At 47.4% G+C, this 23,173-nt stretch overlaps 1 protein-coding gene across 14 annotated transcripts in view; it reads right to left on the bottom strand.

Moving 5' to 3' along the window:
* APBB2 (amyloid beta precursor protein binding family B member 2) overlaps positions 1-23,173 on the bottom strand; it is a 397,886-nt gene that overhangs the window by 78,656 nt on the left and 296,057 nt on the right. For all 14 annotated transcript variants that reach the window (XR_007151499.1, XM_047855461.1, XM_047855459.1 and 11 more), the window contains 2 exons: positions 8,203-8,349; positions 4,664-4,791 (listed from right to left, as the gene is read on the bottom strand). Coding sequence is in view for 13 of the 14 variants with exons in the window: in XM_047855461.1 (XP_047711417.1) it covers positions 4,664-4,791; positions 8,203-8,349 (275 nt within the window). In the remaining variant the exon portion in view is untranslated. The remainder of the gene's footprint in view (positions 1-4,663; positions 4,792-8,202; positions 8,350-23,173) is intronic.

Genomic DNA, 23,173 nt, shown 5'->3' with positions numbered 1-23,173 from the left:
TGAAGAAAAGGGTCCCAGTGAACATCAGCACAGGAAAACCTCCAGGAGGGTCCAGAGTAAAGGGGGTCTTTGCACTTTGTTTAACCCAGTTTCCTAACAGACTCTAATATCTTGTTTTTCCCTCTCCGGGACAGCATATGAACATCTTACCTCATTAGTTCCCCATAGACATGGCTACGGACGTCACTCCGAAACCCTCTGACTATCCCATCTACACAGTTTCCCTTCTCATGGGAAACAGACGGGATCGGCAGATACTACTACATATTGGCAACACACACAGGGGTCTGTGTGTCGGATCCTTCCCAGAAGATAGATCCATATCTGCCACCACGGATATGGTGTTAAAGGCCCCCATGTTCAGAAACTATGTTTTCTTGCTTTGGATACCTGTATGACGGAAGAGGGAGAAAGCTGTTTCCCAGGGTCTGAATGAGTAAGAAGAGAGCTGTGGCCAGCAATCAGCATGGGCGCCTGAAAAACAGGCTCCTGAAATCCTCCCACCCATCCTTGAATGACAGCTGGCAGGCTCACAGAGGCAAGAGAGGTGGCTCTCCGGTGGTCTGCCTCAGTCCCTGGGGGCAAGGTGCCAGCTCTAAGGCCCAGGGCCATTTGTACCTGTGAAGATGCCCTCCTTCCCACAGCAGGAGGCAGCAGGGCTGGTGAATTCGGATACTCCCCAGTACTGCCTTGCATTGGAAATACAAGGCTTATGAAACTCCTTTCGCCAGTCTGGAGATCTGAGAGCCTTGATCTTTATCTTGCTGGGATCAAAAGGAACCAAAGTACAGGGGCGCCTGGATGGCTCGGTCAGTTAGGCACCTGGCTCTTGGTTTTGGCTCAGGTCATGATCTCGAGGTTTCATGAATTCAAGCCCCGTGTCAGAGAGCATGGAACCTGCTTGGGATTCTCTCTCTCTCCCTCTCTCTCTCTGCCCCTCCCCTACTCATGCTGTCTCTGTCTCACTCAAAATAAACTTAAAAAAAAAAAAAAAAGAAGAAGAAGCCAAAGTATAGACTAGCCAAGAGAGAGGAGGTAGCTCTCTCTTTGTTGGGCAGCAATGCAAAAGTGCTCTACAAAACACCACAATAAAGGCAGGCACAGCCCTCGAGAATAAGGCAAAAAGTTCAGCTCAGTCCAGCGATGACCCACACCCCACAGAGAGCCACCATCCGGTGTGACTGCAGCTTCTTCCATCACCCATGGTAAGAGGGTTCTCCAAATCAACCTTGGGGATCAGTGGGGGGTGTCACGGACAGATCACCTCCCCACCCAAAGTAAACTTACTCCCTAAGAAACTTCTCCAGAGGAAATCAAAAGCCTTGAGATAGTGCTAAACCCAAAATAACTTTAAACAAATTCTGAAATTCCATGGCTCAGTGAAGCACTCTGAATTTCAAGAAAGATTTTGTGCCCTTCGAGCCTCTGGAATGCATACTTTTCTTTTTCATTCGAACCTCAAGAAATCCCCTAGGAGCCCTTGCAAACGAATACACTGCCCTGGTTTGATTTTCTGTGTGTACCTGATCCCACTAACTGACAAGCAGATTATTACAGGGTTAGAGGGGAAGAAAGAGAATGGAATCGCAGGAGCTCGGGCTTGCAAAGCAGACAGCAAAGGGTCAGGTTTGTGGTAAGTTGTCCATAAATGTTAGGGACTGTCACTGGCATTACCATGGTTATCTTATTACTCACCAGAGAACACAGAGCCCAAGTTCCAAGGACTGTGCCTCTTGAGTTATAAATCAAATCAACAGGTCTTTGCTGGGCACCTAGAGTGCTGAGCTGGGCATGTAAAGGGCTGCATTCACCATATCGTCTCTTCCTCACATTTCATTAAACATATCTTTTTAGAATTCAGAGACACGGGGGGTGGGGGGGAGAGAGAAGAAATCCCTTAAGAGATTCCATTTTCTCAGTAAGGAAGGTTACAAAGGAATGCAAAACGGGCTCATTTTTGCAAGCAAAATGAAACACTTTTATGTTTTATTCATGCAAAATGAAAACCCCTTTCCTTTGCAGCATTACAAATTGAATTTGCTCGTGTAAATTGCTATAAAAAAAAAAAAGAAAGAAAGAATTAAAAGCAAAAGAAAGTTAAAAAAAAAAAAAGCAGGAATACAAAGGCCCTTTCTTCTAGGGAATGAAAGCTCAAGGGACCAATGGGGAGAAATAGAACCTTTCACTGGCAAACATACTTTTTTATTTACTGCTTCCAAAAGCAATCCGACTCAAGGGCCCCCAACCCAGCGCAGAAGCTTGAAGTCCTGACAGCCAGTGTGGAACTTGAGGGAATTTCCAAATGACACTTATCTGTTAACACTGAGTAAGAATAAGAAGCGGTTTCAAAAACATGGTTAACCGAGCCCACATTTCAAAAAACATAACCAAGGCAATGTAACCGAATTCATACTGCTATCATTGGGGGGCTCCGGGTGTGTGGGGGGGGGGCTCTTCTTGCCTTGGAAGTTGGAGGATAACTGAACTCATCGTGTCTGGAACAGCCCCTCATCCCCCTGTATCCAATGATAAGCTGTCCTTGAAACCTGAGGTCTGACTCCTCCCATATTCACCCTGTCTTTGAAAGGAAGCTGTGTAATTAGATGTATCTGCTGGTCTCTGTTCCCTTCACGAATTAAGAGCTAACCTTCATTAACCATTTACCACGTCTCCACCACTGTGCCAGTTAACAATACGGACACAACTGTATATATACACAATATATACAAATGCTTTGTGGCCCCTATTATGATCTCCATTTCACAGATGAGAGAAACTGGGATTCAGAGCTTGAATAATTTTGTCAACTGGATTTTTGAGTATTTTTTTTCTCCCTGACCACGTGGCGTTTGGCCTCAACTTCAAAAACTGGGTAGGCTGAAACCGTCATCAATGAAAATCTGCTTATGGTCTAATCTTAAGAAAGGTTAACAATCCCATCTAGTTGTACATGCATATAATGATCTTTACCGAGGCTCCTGCCTTTAAAACAACCTTGGGGGACAGGAACCAGGCAAGAATCGAGCATCCTACACCCTTCCATTAAGGCTAATGTTTTCAATGATGAGCAAACCTCACCAGGTATTTTCCTTGTAAAATTAATCAACTCATATCAACTCATCCCTGTGGTGCTATAGCTCTGGCATGGTTAAGTGAATGACAGACAGTTGTATACGCACAAATTATCCACTCATTCCCCTCAGTGCACCTGGCCCAGCTGTCACCGTTCATCACTCCGTTACAAAAGCTCAAAGCCACAACTCGGGGTGCCTGGGTGGTTCAGTCAGTTAAGTGTCCGACTTCAGCTCAGGTCATGATCTCGTGGTTGGTGGGTTCGAGCCTTGCCTCGGGCTTTGTGCTGACAGCTCAGAGCCTGGAGCCTGCTTCCGATTCTGTGTCTCCCTTGCCCTCAGCTACTCCCCCACTCACACTCTGTCTCTCTCTCCCTCAAGAATAAATAAACATTAAAAAAAAATCCAAAAGCTCAAAGACACAACTGTGCTCTTAGGAAGCTTTATCCAATCAGCAGGCACAAGACAATCCCGCTTTCTCTTGCAGACCGTTTATTCTTATGTCTGGTTATAGCAAAAATGCTTGGTCTTACACTGATGAGTGCATAACCATTTTTCTTTCTGCTTGGAACCTGAAACTGAATCAAAAGACTACCAAATCTACCTGGGATAAACCAAGGCAGAGCCCCCAAGAGAGGACCACACGACCCAATAAACCAGAATGCCCAGGAATGGAACCAGAATGCCCAGGAATGGAGCCATAAGCCCAGAAGAGCATCTTTCTGTCATCTGGGATTTTCACTTGCTTTTGTCCATTTTCAACAAAGAAACAACTAATCATCATATGCCTGATCCCTAAATGCTAGGAGATCCTCAGATACTTTGAGAGTTGCCGAAGGTTAGCTATAATTTAAGAGCTGAATGCATTTCATGTAGCCCAATTACTTAACAACGGTATCCAAGTATGAGGTCTGTGGTAACTGCCACTTTATTATTTAAAATATGTATTTGGATTTCCTTATTTCCAGCCATCCTAGAGAACAGACGATTCACAACATATCTAAGAAGTACTTGCTGTAAATAACAAACGTTCAGCAGAATTTCAGAAAAACATCGAATGGAATTTTGAGGTGACCAGACATATCAAATGTTAAAAAAGTTCGGGCAGCCCCAGACCCCAGAAGTTCCTGATCGGCATGATTTAATGATCTAAAGCTCGTGGTACAACCTCTCCCTTCACGCAAGCCCTCTAAGAAGGAAACACCAACAGGAGGGCTTCTGAAATGGCTAAGACTAACCCAGACTGCAGAGAAGAGGGGGAAAAAAGGGCAGGGGTCCAGAGAGCCTGGGTGAGTCGGCAACTCAGATGAGGAGGACGTGCAGGAGGAGAAAGATGCAGAACTCGAAGACAGGATCCAGAGTTGACAAAAGGTGTGAGGGGCAGAAACCAGGAAGGGAAGTGGTTTGGAGGGTTTATGAGGCAGGGACAGAGATGTGCTTTTACTCTTTCACGTTTCTAAGGACAGTCTATTGACACCTTTCATGTTCAGTGAGGGACAACAACAGCGAGGCCACACTTTGGTGTGAAGGAAGGACTGGAGCGGGGCGGGGGGGGGGGGGGGAGAGGGGAGGCACCAGCGCGGGGTACTCACCGGCCGTTGTCGCGGCCCACGCCCCACACACGGATGCTCGCGATGGGCTGGGAATGGAGCACGGTGCGGTCCATGGGGTCCACCAGGCTGAGTGTGTCGTTCTCCAGGATCAGGTACATGTCTTTCCCCTGGGGTCCCAAAAGAAAACACGCTCTTTTTCTCGGGAAGCTATGGGTCATGATACCTGCAGCCATCTAGGGACATCATTTCAAGGGGCAGAAGAAACCACCCTTCAAGTCTGTTATTTGTTTTCCTAAGAGCAACATCCTCTCCTGACTAAGCATAAGTCTGGGGCACCGGGGTGGCTCAGTCAGTGAAGTGTCTGGCTCTTGATTTCATCTCAGGTCATGATCTCATAGTTCGTGAGATCAAGCCCCATGTCAGGCTCTGTGCTGGCAGGACGGAGCCTGCTTCGGATTCTCCGTCTTCCTTTCTCTCTGTCCCTCCTCCACTCATGCACGCTCGCTCTCTCTCTCTCTCTCTCTCTCTCTCTCTCTCTCTCAAAAATAAAGAAACTTAAAAAAAATATGCATGAATCTTTCATATTCCCCCCAGCTTCTCTCTCCCTTTCCAAGTCCTCTCAAATGTATCCTTAGCCTGCCTTCTACCCAGCTCTTGTTTTTCATTATTTACAATTCTGAATCTTGACTCGGGGAAAAAAGGCTAATGGAGGGGTTCCCTGGAGAATCTGGTCTTTCGCTAACTCCACGCCTGTCATTCTCATCACCTGTCTCTGTCCATCCCTTCCTCTCTGGTCAGACCCTAGCAGGCATGTCCCCGATGGCCTTCCCACAACCATTACCATCCCATCCCTTGGTATGTACAGTACTTTGCATCTATGTGATTTGGTTGACAAACAGCAGGTGCATTTGTGGCATCTCTTGGTACCACAACAGCTAGTGTTTATAGGACTTTATCACATTGCAGATATTAGGCCATGTGCTTCGGGCACATTGGTTCATGATCTTTCCGACTTGCCCTGAGAGCTTGGTGTGCTATTATCTCCAATTCACGGACAGGGAAATCGAGGCTTCAAGGTTAGGCAACATGCTCCAGGTCTGACCCAGAAACTGTGAGGCCTTTAGCGACACGGTGCTGCTGTAATGCCACAAGGAGAGGCCGAGGTTTCTCACTGCTTGCATGGCTCTTTAGGGTTTGGCCTCCTGTCTCCTCCCATACGTTGGCTCTTTGGGGCCAAGAACACTGGACTATTCAATTTTATTCCCCCTGCAATTCCTCAGGCATCATTTGAGAAATTACTAAACATTTGCTGCACACTAAAAGACGGTGTCCTTTCCCCCACCCTTAGCTGAGGGCAGCCCTCTGGTGGTTTTCAGGAGATGCAAGATGGCTGTGCCTCGGAGAGCTGGGAACGGAGAGGGGGCAGGTCCCAGGTGGTGCCAACCAGGTGATGCACACTGGGATTACTGAGAGCTGTCTGGGCATGTCTGGTGCCTTCTCCTTCCTCCCCGTCCTTCCCCCAGGAATGAAGCACTGACTGTAGCCTAAGAGATCTTCAGCCAGACCTGCTAGTGAGTGGCCCCCAGTACAACTCCCACCTGGTAACCCCCACCCCACTTCTGTCCAGCTGCTGCATGGCAAACACCTTGCAGATACTAACACACTCTGAAAGCCTCTGTTTTAATGCTTTATGGGATGTGAGCCATGGTCCCCCTCACTGAGCAGGGTGATGCATTTCCTTTGAGCTAACTCAGCTTAGAAACCCCAACCGGTCCCAGAGGCTGTCTTTGTTGGTTAGTTCTACTGGCCATCACTGTTGGTCAGAACCGATGCCATCTTCCAGCTGGTCGTCTAAACTGAGAATGGCTGGCTGAGTACTGAGTGTCCCTGAATGAAAATACAGCGTGGCTTCTGCTGGGTCATTCAGCACACTTGTAGCTTCCCACGCACATCCTATCAATTTTCTCATTAACACACGGCAGCTCTGGGCTGCCCAGTATAAAGTCTTGCTAATTGGTTTTTGTTACCCCAACAGCGATGTGTATGCAGCATCATCTAAAGATGAGACACTCATCCAGCACTCATGACTAGATTTTCAGTCAGTCACTCAAACATGTAAGGAGTTGTGCTGTATGTGTGAGGCATGGCAAAAAGGCAGAGCTCATAACCCTAAGCGTTGAGCTATACTTCATATACTATGAACTAGAAACACTGCCTGAAGAGTTTATTATTCAGAAGAGGAAAGAACTGAGAAAAACAGGAATGGCATAGCAGGGTTAAGTAGCAGATTTCTGGCCTGGCTGCTCCCTCACCCTATATCCCCATCCAAAGTTCTCTCTCTCTCTCTCTCCTGTAGGAATCCTGCCAAGTGGAGATTGCTTTAGAATTTTACTAAGCTCTTCTAAGTATCTAATGCTAAGTATGGTGGTATTCATCAGTCACTCACACATTAGTATAAATTACTTTCTTCTAAATCCTAGCTGAGATTTGTTCTTTTGGTGGAATAGTGTTTTTAACTGAAGGAGATGGCAGGTAGATAATTTGGTGGGAAAGACATGTCTGGGTATTTGGGTGGGAGGTGGGAAGTAATGCAGTGAAAGTATGGGAAAGCCAAATACCAAACAAATGTCCTTTTCTTGGACAGGAGAAAATTTTTCCCTCTTTTCCCCATGCTCGAGATCTGAAAGTCTGGACAGCAATGCAGCCCAGCCCCATTCTAAGGTACAGAGACTCCTCCACGGGAAGCCTTGGGAGCCCCACTCTCATTATGACACAGCTCCTAGGGTAACATGACGGGGGCTCCAAACAGCCCATCAAAGATGTCAGGGCTCTGGTGACCCTGGGCATGGTTTAAGGGTCATGGATTCATGCAGCGAGCACTGTTTCCAGGTGCTTCTAACATACCTGCTCCCCAGATCTCCAAGCATGGTAGGAATATGGATTTTCCCGTTTGATATGATTTTTATACGAATTTGGTATTTTTACCTATTACATTCCTTTCTGAAATGATGTCAATTAACATTTCAAAAACAGAATTACCTTATTCAAAGTGAGAAAAGAATATATAGGCATCCATTCTAAAAGCTCAGGTATAATACTGATTTTCAGATTATAAATAAAGCAGAACGTGTTATAAAAGGATAATTTGTCAACTTTTAGAGTGCAGGGACATCAAACATTGCTGTGTGTATGTGTAGGGGTCACATTACCCTTTGAGAACATATTTTCAGAGAGCTCTTCACTCCTTCCTACATAAGGGTGCATCCGATATTGCATGCAAGTTTCGGGATTTCGGGGCCCTAGCACCCATTCATACATCTCTGGGGCTCAGAGATACCAGGTCGGACCCTGTCATGTAGACACAGAGAACTGTTTTCTGCCAGGGCCCAGTCCTCGCTGGGATCTTGGCTGGGCTAACAGATAAATCAAAGGGTACACCATGCTTACACTACCTGCCTTTCTGGGAAAATGCACCTGATAAACATCCTCAGTATCACATCCCGCGGAGCTCTGGAGTCTCACAAAGCACAGCAGAGCATAAGCAAGCCTGCCATTAATTATTCCCACGTTTTACTCACCTCTCCCCAGATGCCGACCGTATCCCGGATGTCATTTTTGCAGTAAGAAAGCTGCCTGATGCAGTTGTTGACGGCAACGCTGCTTTTACCAGGGGCGAGGTCCTCCTCTGCCATTTCCACCCATCCCAGGGAACGCACAGCAAAACACTGGAAGACAAAGCAGAGGGCATGAAAGTACACCCTGATCATGGCCCCTCTCCTCCAGTGTGCCCAAATCCCCTGCAAGGTAGCCCTAATGCATCTTCAGTTACTATATCATGTCTGGTCATCAAATTCAGCAAACAAATCCTCCATTGTTGGAAAATTACACTGTGACTGTTTTTCACTGTTAAAAACATGTAGTGATAAACAACTTCTTGCCCACTTTTCTGTGTGTGTGTTCAGATTTTTGTCTCAGAGTGTAGATTACTAGAATTACAGGGCTAATTAGTACAAAGATTTTTAAGCTCCTTTACCTATGATAAGGCATTAAAAAAATTTTTTTTTACATTTATTTATTTTTGATAGAGAGAGACAGAGCACAAGTAGGGGAGGGGCAGAGATAGAAGGAGACACAGAATCCAAAGCAGGCTCCAGGCTCCGAGCTGTCAGCACAGAGCCCAACGTGGGGCTCGAACTCACAAACCACAAGATCATGACCTGAGCTGCAGTTGGACGCTTAACCGACTGAGCCGCCCGGGTGCCCCGGCATTTTTTTTTTTTTTTAATAGTAAGAAATGCAACACCCATGAAATTTACTACTTGTTAAACGCCTAGAACAAGATAATGGGAGAGAGAAAGAATTAAATACATATTAGGTACTTGTTTCTAGTAATGATAAAGCAAAATGTGTTTTCTAGTACCCAGAAATGAAGGAAAATAGGGGGAAAATGTGCTTTTGTGATAATAGGTCTTGGGTCCTATAGCATCTGTAATTAGCACCAAATCCTGAAAGCCCACACAATGGACAAGTTCATAAGATACTTTACAGCACAAATTCTTTTAATGGTTTTATCCTTTAGAGATATTTTATTTGAGATCACACTCCTTGTCTTCCTTTTAGAAATTCGTTTCTTCAACTGTTTCAAAATATAAAAAGTATTATATGCACATTGCAGCAAATGAGAAAATTCAAAGATGTATAGAAAAGAAATTCACGGGACATGTGAGGGACAAATGTAATTTGGCTACAGATCTGCTTGCTGTCAATCGCCAGGGATGCTAGGTGGCTGAAACGGGGGGGTGGGGGGGTGGGGGGGGTGGAGGCTCCCAAGCTGCACAGCACTTGAAGAAGAGCCTTCCCAGCCCACTCGGGGCAAAGGAGGGGCCCCATCTCTGCAGGAGCCAACAGGCTGGCTCTCAAAGAGCATCTTGTAAAGTTCCCAGAGTGTACTTCATAATCAGACTGAAGAGGCAGTTAACTAGGTATGAGCAGTGAACAGGACAGCCCAACTGTTGAAAAAGACAGAAAATGCCCACCACCTCCAGAATGCAAACAGCCAGGGACCCCGGGAACGGGGAATGTACCACCATTCTTTCCACGACCACTGCCCTAAAGTAACCTCTAGCTTCCTTAGAATACACTTACGCTGAGGTTTTGAACCTCCCCCCAACTCACAGGGCTTGGCTGCCAGGGCAGTTCCAACAAGGACCACTGAGGGCTGAAGAACTCCCCCTCCCCGCTGGTGGGAGGAGTCCCTTGGAGGGTTGGAGGAGGGCTCTTGGGAGGGCCCAGCTCTGACCCATAACCCGTGCTAGTATGAAAACCAGATAACCCACCGCCCCGTGCAGTTGCCATCTCCGGACCTGCCTGCTGTCCCAGCTGAGTGTACTTTTGCTTTGATCACTCTTGAATGCTTGCTTGCTTACGTGTGGTTCTGAATTCCTCCTTGGCCAGACTCAAGAACCAAGGCCGGGGAACACGACGACTTACCGCTGACGAAATGAAGAAATGCTACGAACTGTGCCAAAGTGACCACATTCAGTCCAGTTCCACCTCCCCTGTCTCGCCCCCACGCCCTGACAGGTCATCTCCTTCCTCGAGTTGCTCACCACATTCTCTCAGGGGGCCAAAAACCCCACCAAAGTACCCATCTATTTAAGCAAACGGCACACAGGTCCTTCAGCCTAGTGGGGACACAGTGAGGTATCTGCATAAGCACAGGGAACAGAACAGCAGCCCTGAGCTGACGGTGGATAGGATGCCTTCTACAAAAACACCAACAAGACAAGGTGTCCCTGTTGACAGCTGCAAAAGCTACTCAGCGCTCTGTGTCCGGAGGGAAGTTTCTGGGAGATGCCCTCACACTTCATCCAGTGCAGCGAAACCACTCACAGGGGAGGCGGATGCCCACGGGCACAAGGGCGGCCGTGACCAGCAGGGGGGTGGCCTCTGTCATTGGCGGGCCCGACCGTCTGCAGCTCTGCTTCCTCAGCCCGGAGACCAAAGTGTGTTTCTCCTGGCGGGCAAGTCACACCCGCCCACACCATGGCACACAACTTCCCCAGCTCACAACCTCCGGGGGGCAGGGTGGGGGGCTGTGCCCCTCAGTGTCCCTTTCTGCTTCCTGCACGTTAGTGTAACTCACTAACCTCCTCCTTGTTGGTTCCAGCGTGGCCCCACATCGGTAAAAACACAGTGCCACAATGATGGGGTTTTGGGGTGGCGGTGGGGTTGGGAGCTGACGGCCAAGAAAGAATTCCTGAGACGTCTTTTGATGTAAAGACAGTGATTTTATTAAAGTGCAGGGACAGGACCCGTGGGCAGGAAGAGCCGCACTATAAGTGTGTGTGTGGGGGGGGGGGGGTGGGTGACCGTTTTATGGACTGGGGAAGGGGGAAATAAAGTTGAGAGAGTTCCTGAAGGAACTGTCACCAGCTGTCCACGGATTGCGGGAGGCCTAGCTATTGTCAAGCTAAGGTTGTTTTCCCCTCTAGCAAAGCATTAACGTTAAGACAGGAGGGAGTTCCCGGAGAAATGTTGTACTCTGCCTGCCTCAAGGCGCTGCAGGTTATAAGGAAACTGAAGTTTACCTGCCATTTCCTTCTGCCTTTGATCCCCCCATCACTATGGAGGGAAGGGTGATGTTGGGGCTCCAGGAAACTGAGTCTACGGGGTTTCGGGAGATTAGGCTATTGATAAGATTGCCTTTTTCCCGTAATTTACTAAGATATTTGTAAACTGATGGAGACTCTATCAGTTTAACCTTTTGTTTTCTGTCCTGTCCTTTGTCCTAGAGCAGCAGGAGGGCCTGAGGAATGCCACACATAGCTCACCTGGGGGCGGGGGAGGGTGCTATTAGCCTGTACTTTGCCCTCAGCTTGCCCCACACTCCCTCCTCAACAACCCACCCAGCCTGCTTTCTGATCTTGTCACATCCCACCTTGTGATGAAAAACTCTGCTTTTCCACCTTCACCAAATAAGCGTGTGGCGGTTTCCCCATAAGCCAACAAGCAGTTCTCAGATACCAGCTGGGTGTCCTACGATTCAACTCCATTCTGACGCCACCTGCAGACAGTCCCACAAGAGTGTCTCTCCTCCCCCCCCCACCCCACTGTATCCTCCTCCCCCACCCCCCACCGCCACTTCAGATGCCAGTCACAAGCCCAGGTTATAGACTGCAGGTTCCAACAACTCACTCCTTGGATTCAGTTCATTTATTAGAACAGCTCACAGAACTCAGAAACATTTTACTTACTAGCTTCCACGCCCGCCCAAGTACCTGTTCTCTCCAATCTCCATGTGTTCACCATTCTTTTGGGTTTGTATGGAGACTTTATAACTTAGGCAAGATTGATTAATTCAGCAGTCACAGGTGCACTGGTGATGGAACTCAATCTCCAGCCCCTTCCCTCTCCCCAGGGTCCAGGGGTGGGACTGAAAGTTCAACCCTCTGCACACCAGGTTGGCTCCGCTGGCCACCAGCCCCAGCCTTGGGTGCTTTCCAACAGCCAAATCATTAGCATAACAAAAGTGATTAGCATCCCAATCACTCTCAGCACTTCAGGGAATTCCAAGGGTTTGGGGAGCTGTGAGCGGGGACCAAAGGTAAGCACCAAACACAGGAGAAATATATCTCAACATCCAAATATATTTTTTTCTTATAAATCACACTGTCACACATCTCTAGTGCTCCCCTCCTGTGTCAAAAAAGAATTGGAAACTCTCTTGACTTGGAGAACATTTATATCATCCCAACCTACTTTAACGCAGAAAATACAGCACAATTGTATCATCTGACACAACAAACCAGACATTGTCCAAATGCCAAAGGTATTATTAATTCATTTACTCCTCACGTCAACCCTTTGAAATCAATACTACGTTAACTGTACCCATTTTCTAGGTGAGGAAAAGAGAAGGAAGCATCAGGCTAATAAGTGGTGAACTCAGGGTTCAAACCCAGGCAGTCGGACTTCTGGGCTCCCACTCTTAACCACTCTCTATCTGCCTGAGATTTTGCTGGAGGAACAGTGTCAGAGAGGGCAACAGAACAGCCAGCAACATCAGCACAACTGTGAGTATATATGGCCCAGAGCAGGGACAGCCTGGATTAAAATCTCAGCTCTGATTTACTGGTACTGTGATCTTGCCAAGTGATTCACACGATCCCAATTTTTTCCTCATTTATTAAAATGGAAAGAACACGCTGAACATTTGTTGAATGGAAAGAGCAAATGAATAGAGTGCTACAATAAATCTTAACTGGAGTTATCAAAGGGGGAAAGAAATGAAAGGACAGATTGGAAGTCAGGGTGACCACATGTTCCAACCGTCCCCACGATAGTTCTGGTTTATGTTTGCTGTTCTAGCAAAATCACTGAGTGGCTCCTTTTACTCTCAAAAGGGTCCCAGTTTGGATAATAAATTATTATAGTCACTCTAGTCAAATTCCAGTGATTCTGCCTCTGACATGAAAACTGAGGTTTGAAGGGGATACTGTGATACGCCCAAGTGGAAACAGCGTTCGAGATTGACAGAAGCTGCCATCAACAGACCATCTGGTGATCCTGGCAGAGGTGAACGGCAAAATGCCAGTATGACCATATGAATGGTCAAATGCCCTTTAAACTAGAAGCCAGGAACACATTTTGCCTGCTACAAAATCCTACAGCCCGTAAATACTCAAAGGAATTTATTAACAATAAGTAGGGAATACTGGCTGCTTTTTGTCCTTTGAGTTCAAGATTTCAATCTAAACAAGCTCACTGAAACTCAAGGGTATTTTTCTTGGCTAAGAAATGCACATGGTGCATGAAGTGCATTGTTTGTCACACCGATAAAAAGAAAACAAGACCCCTTACTATATTATTACAACGAATTTAAGTAATTTTCCTTGTGCAATCTTGCTGCTGTTGTAATTCGGTTTCTGATCTATAAAGCTTCACCATGGGTCCCCGTGGCCTAAGTAAGAGGAAACAGGTGTAAGGGGAATAGCCGAGAACCACCAGGGAGGGAGCTCAACTTCCTACCGAAGAACCAAGTGACAAAGAGCAGCCTGTGCTGTTTGGTGCTGCCCCCATGTGGCGAGGAAGGTTTACAACCACCACCACTTTTCCTTAAGCTCAGAAATAATGATACTTAGTGTAATCAGCTCTGGGAATAAACATTTGTTTCAGAGTACGGAAAGAGCCCAAAATATTCAATCAAAAAAACCCAAATAGTCAATCAAAAAAACCCAAATATTTAACCTTTTTCAAAATTTAAAGAAAAAAAAAAACCAATGTTTGCTCTTTGATGTTACTTTTTCTTCTTTTTCTTTACTTCTTTCTTTCCTTTCTTTTTAAAATTTTAAAGTAATCTCTACACCCAACATGGGGCTTGAACTCACAACCCCAAGATCAAGAATTGTACACTCCACTGACCAAGCCCGTCAGGCACCCCGATGTTCATTTTTCGGTAGCTCTTTACCAAAAGGGCACAAATGAGTAACGGTTCAGGGAAAGGACAGTGTCATCACATGAATCTGGATTTAAGTCACAACTTTGGGGAAGTCACTTCAGATCTTTGAGTCTCAGTTTCTTCATCTGCAAGGTGGGAATAATAACAGTACCTATACTTTATAGCATTGTTGTTGGGACTACATGAGACAATGCAGATAAAGTGCTTAACAGCGCCTGGAATACAGCAAGAACTTGTTAAACGTTTGTTATATTATTGACAGATTTTAACTTTCCTATGTGTGGGTTTTAAAGATCTCTCTAGTTTCACAGACTGCAGCAGAGGCTAGCATGTGGAGATGTGCTGTGGGCTGTGGTACATGCAAGCACAGCACCCACAGGCCTTCATTGAAACACAGAAAACTGGCCCCTGGCCCCACAGTTTCTGATTCAGTAGGTCCTAGTAGGGAGTCTGCAAGAGAATCTGCGTTTCTTTCTTTTTTTTAATTTTTAAAATTAAAAAAAAATTTTTTTTAAAGATTTTTGAGAGAGAGAGAGAGCGCGCATGCACGTGCATGAGCGGGGGAGGGGCAGAGAGAGAGGGAGACACAGAATCCAAAGCGGGCTCCAGGCTGAGCTGTCAGCACAGAGCCCTATGTGGAGCTCGAAGTCAAGAACCGTGAGATCATGATCTGAGCTGAAGTCAGATGCTTATCCGACTATGCCACCCAGGCCTCCCCCCAGCCCCCCCCCCCCGCCTTTTAAAAAATTTATTATTTATTTTGAGGGAGGGAGAGAGAGAGTGTGGGAGGGGCAGAGAGACAGGGAGAGAGAGAATCCCAAGTGGGCTCCACATAGTGCAGAGCCCGATGCGGGGCTCAAACTTATGAAGCATGAGATCATGACCTGAGCCGAAGTTGGACGCTTAACCGACTGAGCCACCCAGGAGGCCAGAGAATCTGCGTTTCTAACAAACCCCCAGGTGATGTTGAGGTTGCAGGTCTGGGGGCCACGCTGTGAGAACCATCGCTATAGACAGGACGGCTCCTTTCCTCACCCAAGGTCACGCTGGCCCTAAGCTGGTCCTGAAAGTAAAGCGTGGGTGGAATGCCCAAGACTGCCACTTACTATTCATGACCTTGAGCACGTTAGTGAAAATCTCCGTGCCTCAGCTTCTTCACGTGATACTCAAATTCCCTGTCTCCCAACAGTCTGTCACATGTGTGGATTAACGGGGCAGAGTTTGCCACTGCTCCTGTTGTTGTTGTCAGTCATCACTGGCATTAGGGGAACAAGAGTCATGGCTGAATTCGAAGGGACACAGCTCTTGGCCCGAGGCTTCCTTCTCTCCCACCCGGTCTCTCCTCCCCTGACGAGAATCAAATTGTCACATCTTGGTTGGAAACACACATTCTGTTTCAATTTCATTGTCTCTGAGTACTGCATTAATAGAGACACACGCCTGGGGGAAACCTCTCCCAGGGAACACATGTTGAGGGAAAGAATACAGTAAAAAGCCTTGGTTTCTATGGCCAGACAGTCCTGGGTTTGAATTCCTACATTCCTGTCAATGGGTGCTCAACCTCCGTGAATCTAAGTTTTCACAGATTAAAAATGGTTACAATATAGGCTCACAGAGCGTCCAGGAGATCCAAAGGAAACGAGGAAAGGAAAGTGGCTGGCGCATTGTGGGCCCTCGGAAATGTTCACTTTCTTCTCTCTCCAGATCAAGGAGGCCCTCTCGTTTCACTCTGTTCTCTGGGAGGTGGTCTGTGTTTTCTTCCCCTGAGCTTTAATGAGGACAAGCAAGATGAGAACACGATAGCAGAGGACTGGGGGGGGGGGGGGGGTGCTGTGCCAGGACCAAGATGAGACAAGGGTGGGGGGCGGGGGGGAGACGAGGGAACCAGAGCTGCTGGAGGGTCCAGCCTTGCCTCCCCCCAGGAGAGCCGGCCTCGCTGAATGGCACCGAGGAACACGGTGCTCCAATGAGCCAACGTCCACAAAGCAGCACCTTCATTGCCCAGATCAAGTTCAGTGCCCTATGACTACTGAGCGGCAATGACAAAGAGGAGGATGATACCAGAATCAACAGCCAAACTACACTCAAATTTAAAAAGTTCACGGAGAAAAGGCTACAGTTGGGTCTAGCACTACACATGTAATCTTAGTTAAGACTCATTTATAGGACTGACTTTCCACTGAAGCCTGATCACCCTGCAGCACAATAACAATGGTGTATTCAAGTCAATCAACATTTACTGAGTGCCTATTAGTTTCTGGAGACACAGAGAAATGAGTAAGACACAGCTCCGCTCTCAAGAAGCCTGCAAAGGAGCAGACACGAAGTGGGAATCTATCACACAGCAACGTGAAATAAAGGGACACAGACGTACACATGCGTGTTGATTGCTCAGAGACAGGGAGTTTGGGACTGATTCCTGAGCGATGTGGTATTGAGCTGAGCCTTGTAGGATGGATGGATTCATTCAGTTAACAAACATTTACTGACACTTTAAGCCAGGTACCGGAGACACATCGATGAACCAAACGGACCAAAAGGCTCTGCTCTGAGTAGTATTTTAAAAGTTGGAAGGGTGTATTCATTTGGCCATGGCCCCAAAGGTGACACAGCTCTGCTGAGTGAGCAAGATGAGTAAAGGTACATGGTATGCAAGGCAGGGGCATGAGCATGGTGGTTTAGGGCCCAGGATTTCAAGTCACTGATCTGGAACAAATCCCAAGTTGGGTGATCTGAGCCAAGTTACTTAATCTTGGTGAGCCTCAGTTTCCTCCTCTGTTGCAGTGAGGACAATGGTATGGGCCTCCTGGGGGTACTGGCATGATTAAATGGAATGGTCTGTGCTCAGTATCTTCACAAGATCTGGCCCAAAGGGGATGGGTGAGAAAAGGGGGCCGCTCTTTTCTCAAGATCTTCGGTCTTTGTCAAACGTGTCAGGATTGGGGAATGCCACCAACAGCCAGCCATTCGGTCCTGTTTTGTTTTTCCAACTAACGATCAAGTGGGACTACACCTCAGTGGCTGGAGGTGGAGAGAGACACAGGGCCTGGGGAGGAGCAGAGGAGGCTCTGTATTCTTCAGAAGGGCAGGCTCTATCTCCTCAACCTACCTACCTCAGGGGGTTTAACCAAGAGTCTACCGCCCTGGGGATGGGGTCCGTGGATGGGCTTCTGAACCTCCTGAAAAGATATTCCAAATTATTTGTGTGTTTCCTTATTATGGAAAAGTGTCCAAAGCTTTCACCAACTTTCCAAAGGCTGTGAGAATATGAAGTGTTTCAAAAGAATTCCAAGGGAGTTAGATACCAGAGTACTCAGTCATCATGACGTCAATTAAGACACATGTATTGGGATACAAAAAGCTTACCGGTTGGCATCAGAGTTCTTCTCTGACAAGTGGAGGAGGAGGAGGAGGAGGAGAATGGTTCAATGGCTCTACATATGAAATGATTAGGAATTCAGGGGAGAACAGAAGTGTGAATGAAAGGCAAGTGGGTATATAACCTCTAGGGAGGCACAGTCTCTGAGCGGGTGGTTTGTAAAGAGGAGGGAAGTTCTGAAACCGGCACCTGTTTTTGAATGCAGTGTAAGCCCCTGGATTATCCTTGGTGCTCCAGCAAAAGGGAGCTACAAAGCGATGGCTGATGTCCAGGGAGAATGAAAAGAGAAGGGTGTATGCTCCCCTGGGGAGATGCAGAAGAGAAGCAGCAACAAGCAAAGGCCTCAGGGTGGAGTCGGGGAAGTCAACACAAGCCCCAGGGCATGGGCAGAACTTTGCGAAGGACCCCTGGACTTCCTCAGGACAAGAGACTGGCCTTCTCCCCTGGAGCCTGGAGCAGGGTGATTCTGGCTGGTGCCAAGTTTCGCAGAGCTCTTCTGCAGAGCCTTTTTAGGTCTGTGTTCTTGGGGCCATGTGTTCCTGTTGCACAAGACTGTGAAGAATTTTTTTTTTTTTTTTTTTTTTAAGAAAAAGAGAGAGAGAAGCAGGGCTCAGCTGGGGCTCACGTTTTTACCTGAAGCGGGGCTCGTGCTTACCAACTGTAAGATCATGACTTGAAGTCAGATGCTTATAGACTGAGTCACCCAGGTGCTCTGAACATCTCTCTCTTTTTCTTTTTAATGTTTATTTATTTAATTTGAGAGAGAGACAGAAAGCATGAGTGGGGCAAGTAGGAGAGAGGGAGAGGGAGAGAGAGAGAGAGGATCCCAAGCAGGCTCTGTGCTGACAGACCCACGTGGGGCTCGATCTCATGAACAGTGAGATCATGACCTGAGCCGAGATCAAGAGTTGGACACTTAACGGACTGAGCCACCCGGATGCCTCCAAAGAATACTTTTTAATAATCATACAGCCCATATATGAAGTGAGAGCATCTTTTTCAAAATTTTTTTCCATCTTGGTGGCCAGAATAACACAGCCACTTAGGGTACCTTCATGACGTTTGACATCCTCTGTTCCAGGAGATTTCCCTAAGAGTTAAGAACAGCTCTCCACCCTGTCACTGCCAAGTTACTGTGTGCAATGGAGACGGCCCGAGACTGATTTCTCTCTCCGGGCCAGTCTTTTGAATGTCCAGATTTCACTGAGAACTAGGCGGCCAGGAAGCAAAGGGCTGTGACAGTCAGTGATGTTCACAGAGACTGTTCTAAAAAAAGCACAGGCTTTTCATGACTCAAAACATCTTCCTTGGATGTTGCCTCTGTAACAGGGAGGTCTTCAGTTAATTGGTGTTTGTGGTCACTACATGGCGGAATATGCATCGCTGTCATTAGGGACACCGTTTTTAATATCATGAAGCTTAATTTTCTATCGCCTTTCTTTGAAACACTGAAATGCTTTCCAAGTCCAGCCCCCCGGTGGGCTCTGACTGGAGAGGTGGCTGGGGACTCCAGAGTGGAGCCTGACCCACTTCTCCATCTGGCTGAAGGAAGGAATCAGCCTGATTAATTATTCAGCATGACCCCGGCAGGCAGCGAGGACCCAGAGTGCATTTCTACACGGACCCCAATGAGCGCTTCCGCTGTTCCAGCTGTTTCTCCCTGACTGTGGAAAACATGGCGAGCATTCGGGTACAAAACAAGACGCCTGGCCCTTGGGGCCCTGGGACCACTAGGGCCATTTACTTTTAATTTCCGCCCCCCCCCCCCCCCCCCCCGCAACCTACCTTTCAGAACAAGACAACGCTGCTGTGTTGTGTACAAAAATATACCCTTTGTTAACATCCGACAGGGCCTTCTACAAAGGGGACAGTCATAATAATAACAGATACCACTCATAACAACAGATCTCACCCCCGTAGCGCTCTCCATGTGCCGGTCACCAAGGATGGATCTGTGAGGGAACCACTATCCACAACAGTCGTCTCCGTGCCTGTCTGGTTGCTCACTACCGACTGCTGGGTTCACAGAGCGTGGTTCCCAGCCTGGGGCTACCTCTGCCACCAGCAAGTAAGAGGCTCTGTCCCTAGTAAATGTTCTGGAAACATGCAAGGTCAGGGGGCAGGAATAATACTGACTGCATTCTCTGTGTTTGGGAAATGCCTCAGAGCAGGTGCAATGATAGGGAATCAAAGCTAAGTTATTTCACACAAATTAGGGGAAGGATGTGATGCAGTGAAGGAGAACTTTCAATTCTTCCGCGTGCACAATGTGCAGCCACGCAGCTTCCCCAGAGCTAAGGGTTTAGTGATTTTATTTATTTACTTATTTATGTATTTATGAGAGAGAGCGAGTAAGCAAGGGGAGCAGGGGAGGGGAGGGGTAGAGAGAGAGGGAGACAGAATCCCAAGCAGGCTCTGCACTGTTTGCGTGGAGCCCGATGTGGGGCTTGTACCCACGAACCCAGAGATCATGACCTGAGCTGAAATCAAGGATGCTTTAACTAACTGAGCCACCCAGGTGTCCCGTTGCGATTTTAAATCCTTAAATGAACAGGGGCACCTGGGTGGCTCAGTTGGTTAAGCATCCAATTTCGGCTCAGGTCATGATCTCACGGTTTGTGAGTTCGAGCCCCGCATTAGTCTCTCTGCTGTCCAGAGATCTACTCTTCCCTTCTCTCTCTGTCCCTCCCCACCCTTCTCTCTCTCAAATATAAATAAATATTTAAAAAGCACATTCAATCTTTAAGTGAATATATAAGGATTCTTTCCAAGCACATGTGTCTTTATTTCTCCCCCTCTGTGCCATTCCCAAGTCAGTTCCTGGCTGCAGGGACTCTTCCTAAACTGTTCCCTCTGCTATATAAAACATTTGCTTACTTGTAACCACGCAACATTGAGAAAAGCAGTCGCTTTGGGATTTATAGAAACTGAGGTTTGAACCGCTGCTATACTGAAAAGAATGCACAAGGTAGTCACGCAGGAGCAGCCAGAGATGAGATTTTACGTGTACTTTAAATATTTAACTGTTGCTGGGGTTTCCTCCCTTCCCTACTCCTATTCAGAGGCAACAACCCCCCCCCCCCACCCCCCAGTGCCCCGTCCTCCTCACTGAGAGATCTCTCCTGTTAGGATGATAGTCCACCTGAGCAGAACAGCAGTCTGGGCTCCTTCCTGTCCCCTCGAATGGCCGGACAGGCTGGGGAGAGGAGTCTGAGGCTATGCTGGAGAGTGGGACAGTGTCACCGCACTGGGTTTGGCTTTTAAGACACACGTTTGCGCAGCACTGAAATCATGACATGCGTGTGTTCTGCTCTTCGTTTATGACACAAGATGTGTATTTTCGTGCAGCAAGGAAACCCTAACAGCAATATGTCATAAGCATTATTTCTGAGTATTTATTATCACCTTAAAAGCAATATTCTCACTAGTGCTTAGGTGAGGGGAGTTCAGAATTGGAATGAAGAGGGAGGGAATTTCCATTTTCTGAGCTCCTATGTTAGGGGAGCTTTATTAGCTACCCAATTTACTTTAGGCTAATTCTTACAACCAAGTGAAAGAGGTACATTCCCCCACAACCCCCTCCATGTTTGGAAACAGGAAACACGCTAGTAAAGGGACTCTGGCAGGTTCAAGCCTTCATAAAATATTTTTTTTAATGTGACTTGGGGTACTGTCATAGTCATACTTAACCCTAACGTTTGTGAATGTGGTGTGAGGAGGAGGCTGGAGGGAGGAAGACCAAGGTGGGAGATGCAGTGTCACACACACACATTAATTAGGGGTGTGTGTGTGTGAGTGTGTGTGTGTGTGTGTGTGTGTGTGTGTGTACATTACATACTGAGTAGATAAACTCATCTCCCCTGTGTTTCTCCTTTGCTACTGACAGACCACTTTGCTCTGACAGTTTTTTGTCACCAAATATGTGGGTTTTCTTTTTTTTTTTTCTCACGCTAAGCAGTTCTCTGTAACACCCCTGGGTGCCCTATAATTTAACCCCATCCTGACACTGTGTACCTGGAGACAGCATCAGATCCCACAGGTTAAGCGCTCCGTCCCACAAGACTGCCCTACCTTACATGCCAATGGTGGGTCCAGGTTGTCACCTGGTGCTTCTGACCAACTGGCTGTGAATCGAAGGTTCCCACAGCCCCCTCTCTGGGTTTGATTAATTCGCTAGAGTGGCTCACAGAACTCAGGAGACCACTTTCCTTCCTTGATTACTGGCTCGTCATAAAAGTGTAGGGCTCAGGAACGGCCAGAGGGAACAGCTGCATGGCGCAAGGTGTGGGGAAGGCAGCCGCTTCCAGGCCCTCTCTGACCACACTCCCTGCCCTCCACGTGCTCACCAACCAGAAAGCTAAAGCCCGTGCTTTGGGGACCTTGATGGAAGCTTCATCATGTAGGCACAATCTATCATTAACTCCACTGCTATTACTCTCCCCTCTCTGGAGAATGGGGAGGTAAGGCTGAAAATTCCAAGCTTTTAATCATGGCTTAGTCTTTCTGAGACCAGGTCCCCTTCGAGGAGCCCAACAAGAGTCACTTGTTTAGAGCAAAAGACACTGCTGTCACCCAGGAAATTCCAACGGGGTTAGGAACTCTATTTCAAGAATCAGGATCAAGGACCAAACAGTAGAACAAAAGATGCTCCTAGCGCCCTTATCATGTAGGAGATCATGTTGGTGCTCTGTGCCAGGCACCAGAGGGAGATGATGTATACTTTCTCTTACATATTTAATGAACTTACTCCATGTGACAACATATGAGAAACACGTTATTATTATTTCTATTTTACAGATGCGGAAACTGAGGCACAGGGTGGTCATTATGGACTGAACTGTGTCCCCTTTTGAATTCATATGTTGAGGCCCTAACCCCCAATGTGGCTATACTTGGAGACAGGGCTCCAAAGAGGTAATTAAGGCTAAAGGAGATCATCAGAGTGGGTCTAATACGACTGATGTCCTTATAAGGGGAAGAGACACCAGGGATGTGTACATGTAGAGAAAAGGCCATCTGAGGATGCAGCAGGAAGATGCCATCTCAAGCCAAAGAGAGAGGCCATGGGAGAGACCAAACCTACCAACACCCTGATGTTAGACTTCCAGCTTCCAGAACAGTGAAAAAAAATGTCTGTTGTTTAAACCACACAATCTGTGGTATTTTGTTACGGCAGCCCGAGTCAGCTCAACTTAAGGTAACCAGCTTGGGGGCGGATAAACTTAAGGTGCATAAACTTAAGGTAACCAGCTAGCTCATGGTGGAACTGCCACTCAAACCCAGCTTTGTGGACTGACAGACCACTGGAACCATGCTATGCTGCCTCCTAGGGGCAACGGTAACACTGGTTTTCCTCAAGAAGGGAGAGCGACGCAGGTATACCTCTCTCTACACCGAGGGAACCCAGAGAGAACCTACCACCCTTACCCAACACACAGTGCGCATGTCTTAAGCACACAACAGCTAGGCCACTCTGACAGCAGAGGTCAGGGAGACCTGCCCCCATTCTAAAGAGGCCCCAGAGAATTCAAGGCCAGAAGTACACTGAGGAGAAGGAAATACCCCCCCCCCCCCCATAGGGAATGAGTGCTTCAAAGTTCTCAGAGTACTTACTGCTTCAAGCTGGCCCTGAGACTTCTCAGAGGCATCACGGAGCCTCCACCACAGGCACTAACTAGCCCTGAGGTGGTCCTGGTGCCCTTGCACAGAT

The sequence above is a fragment of the Prionailurus viverrinus genome, chromosome B1 (genome assembly GCF_022837055.1).
Source record: "Prionailurus viverrinus isolate Anna chromosome B1, UM_Priviv_1.0, whole genome shotgun sequence".
NCBI lineage: Eukaryota > Metazoa > Chordata > Mammalia > Carnivora > Felidae > Prionailurus > Prionailurus viverrinus.
The sequence above is the reverse complement of the archived record's forward strand: the minus strand, read 5'-3'. Positions and strand labels throughout refer to the sequence as shown.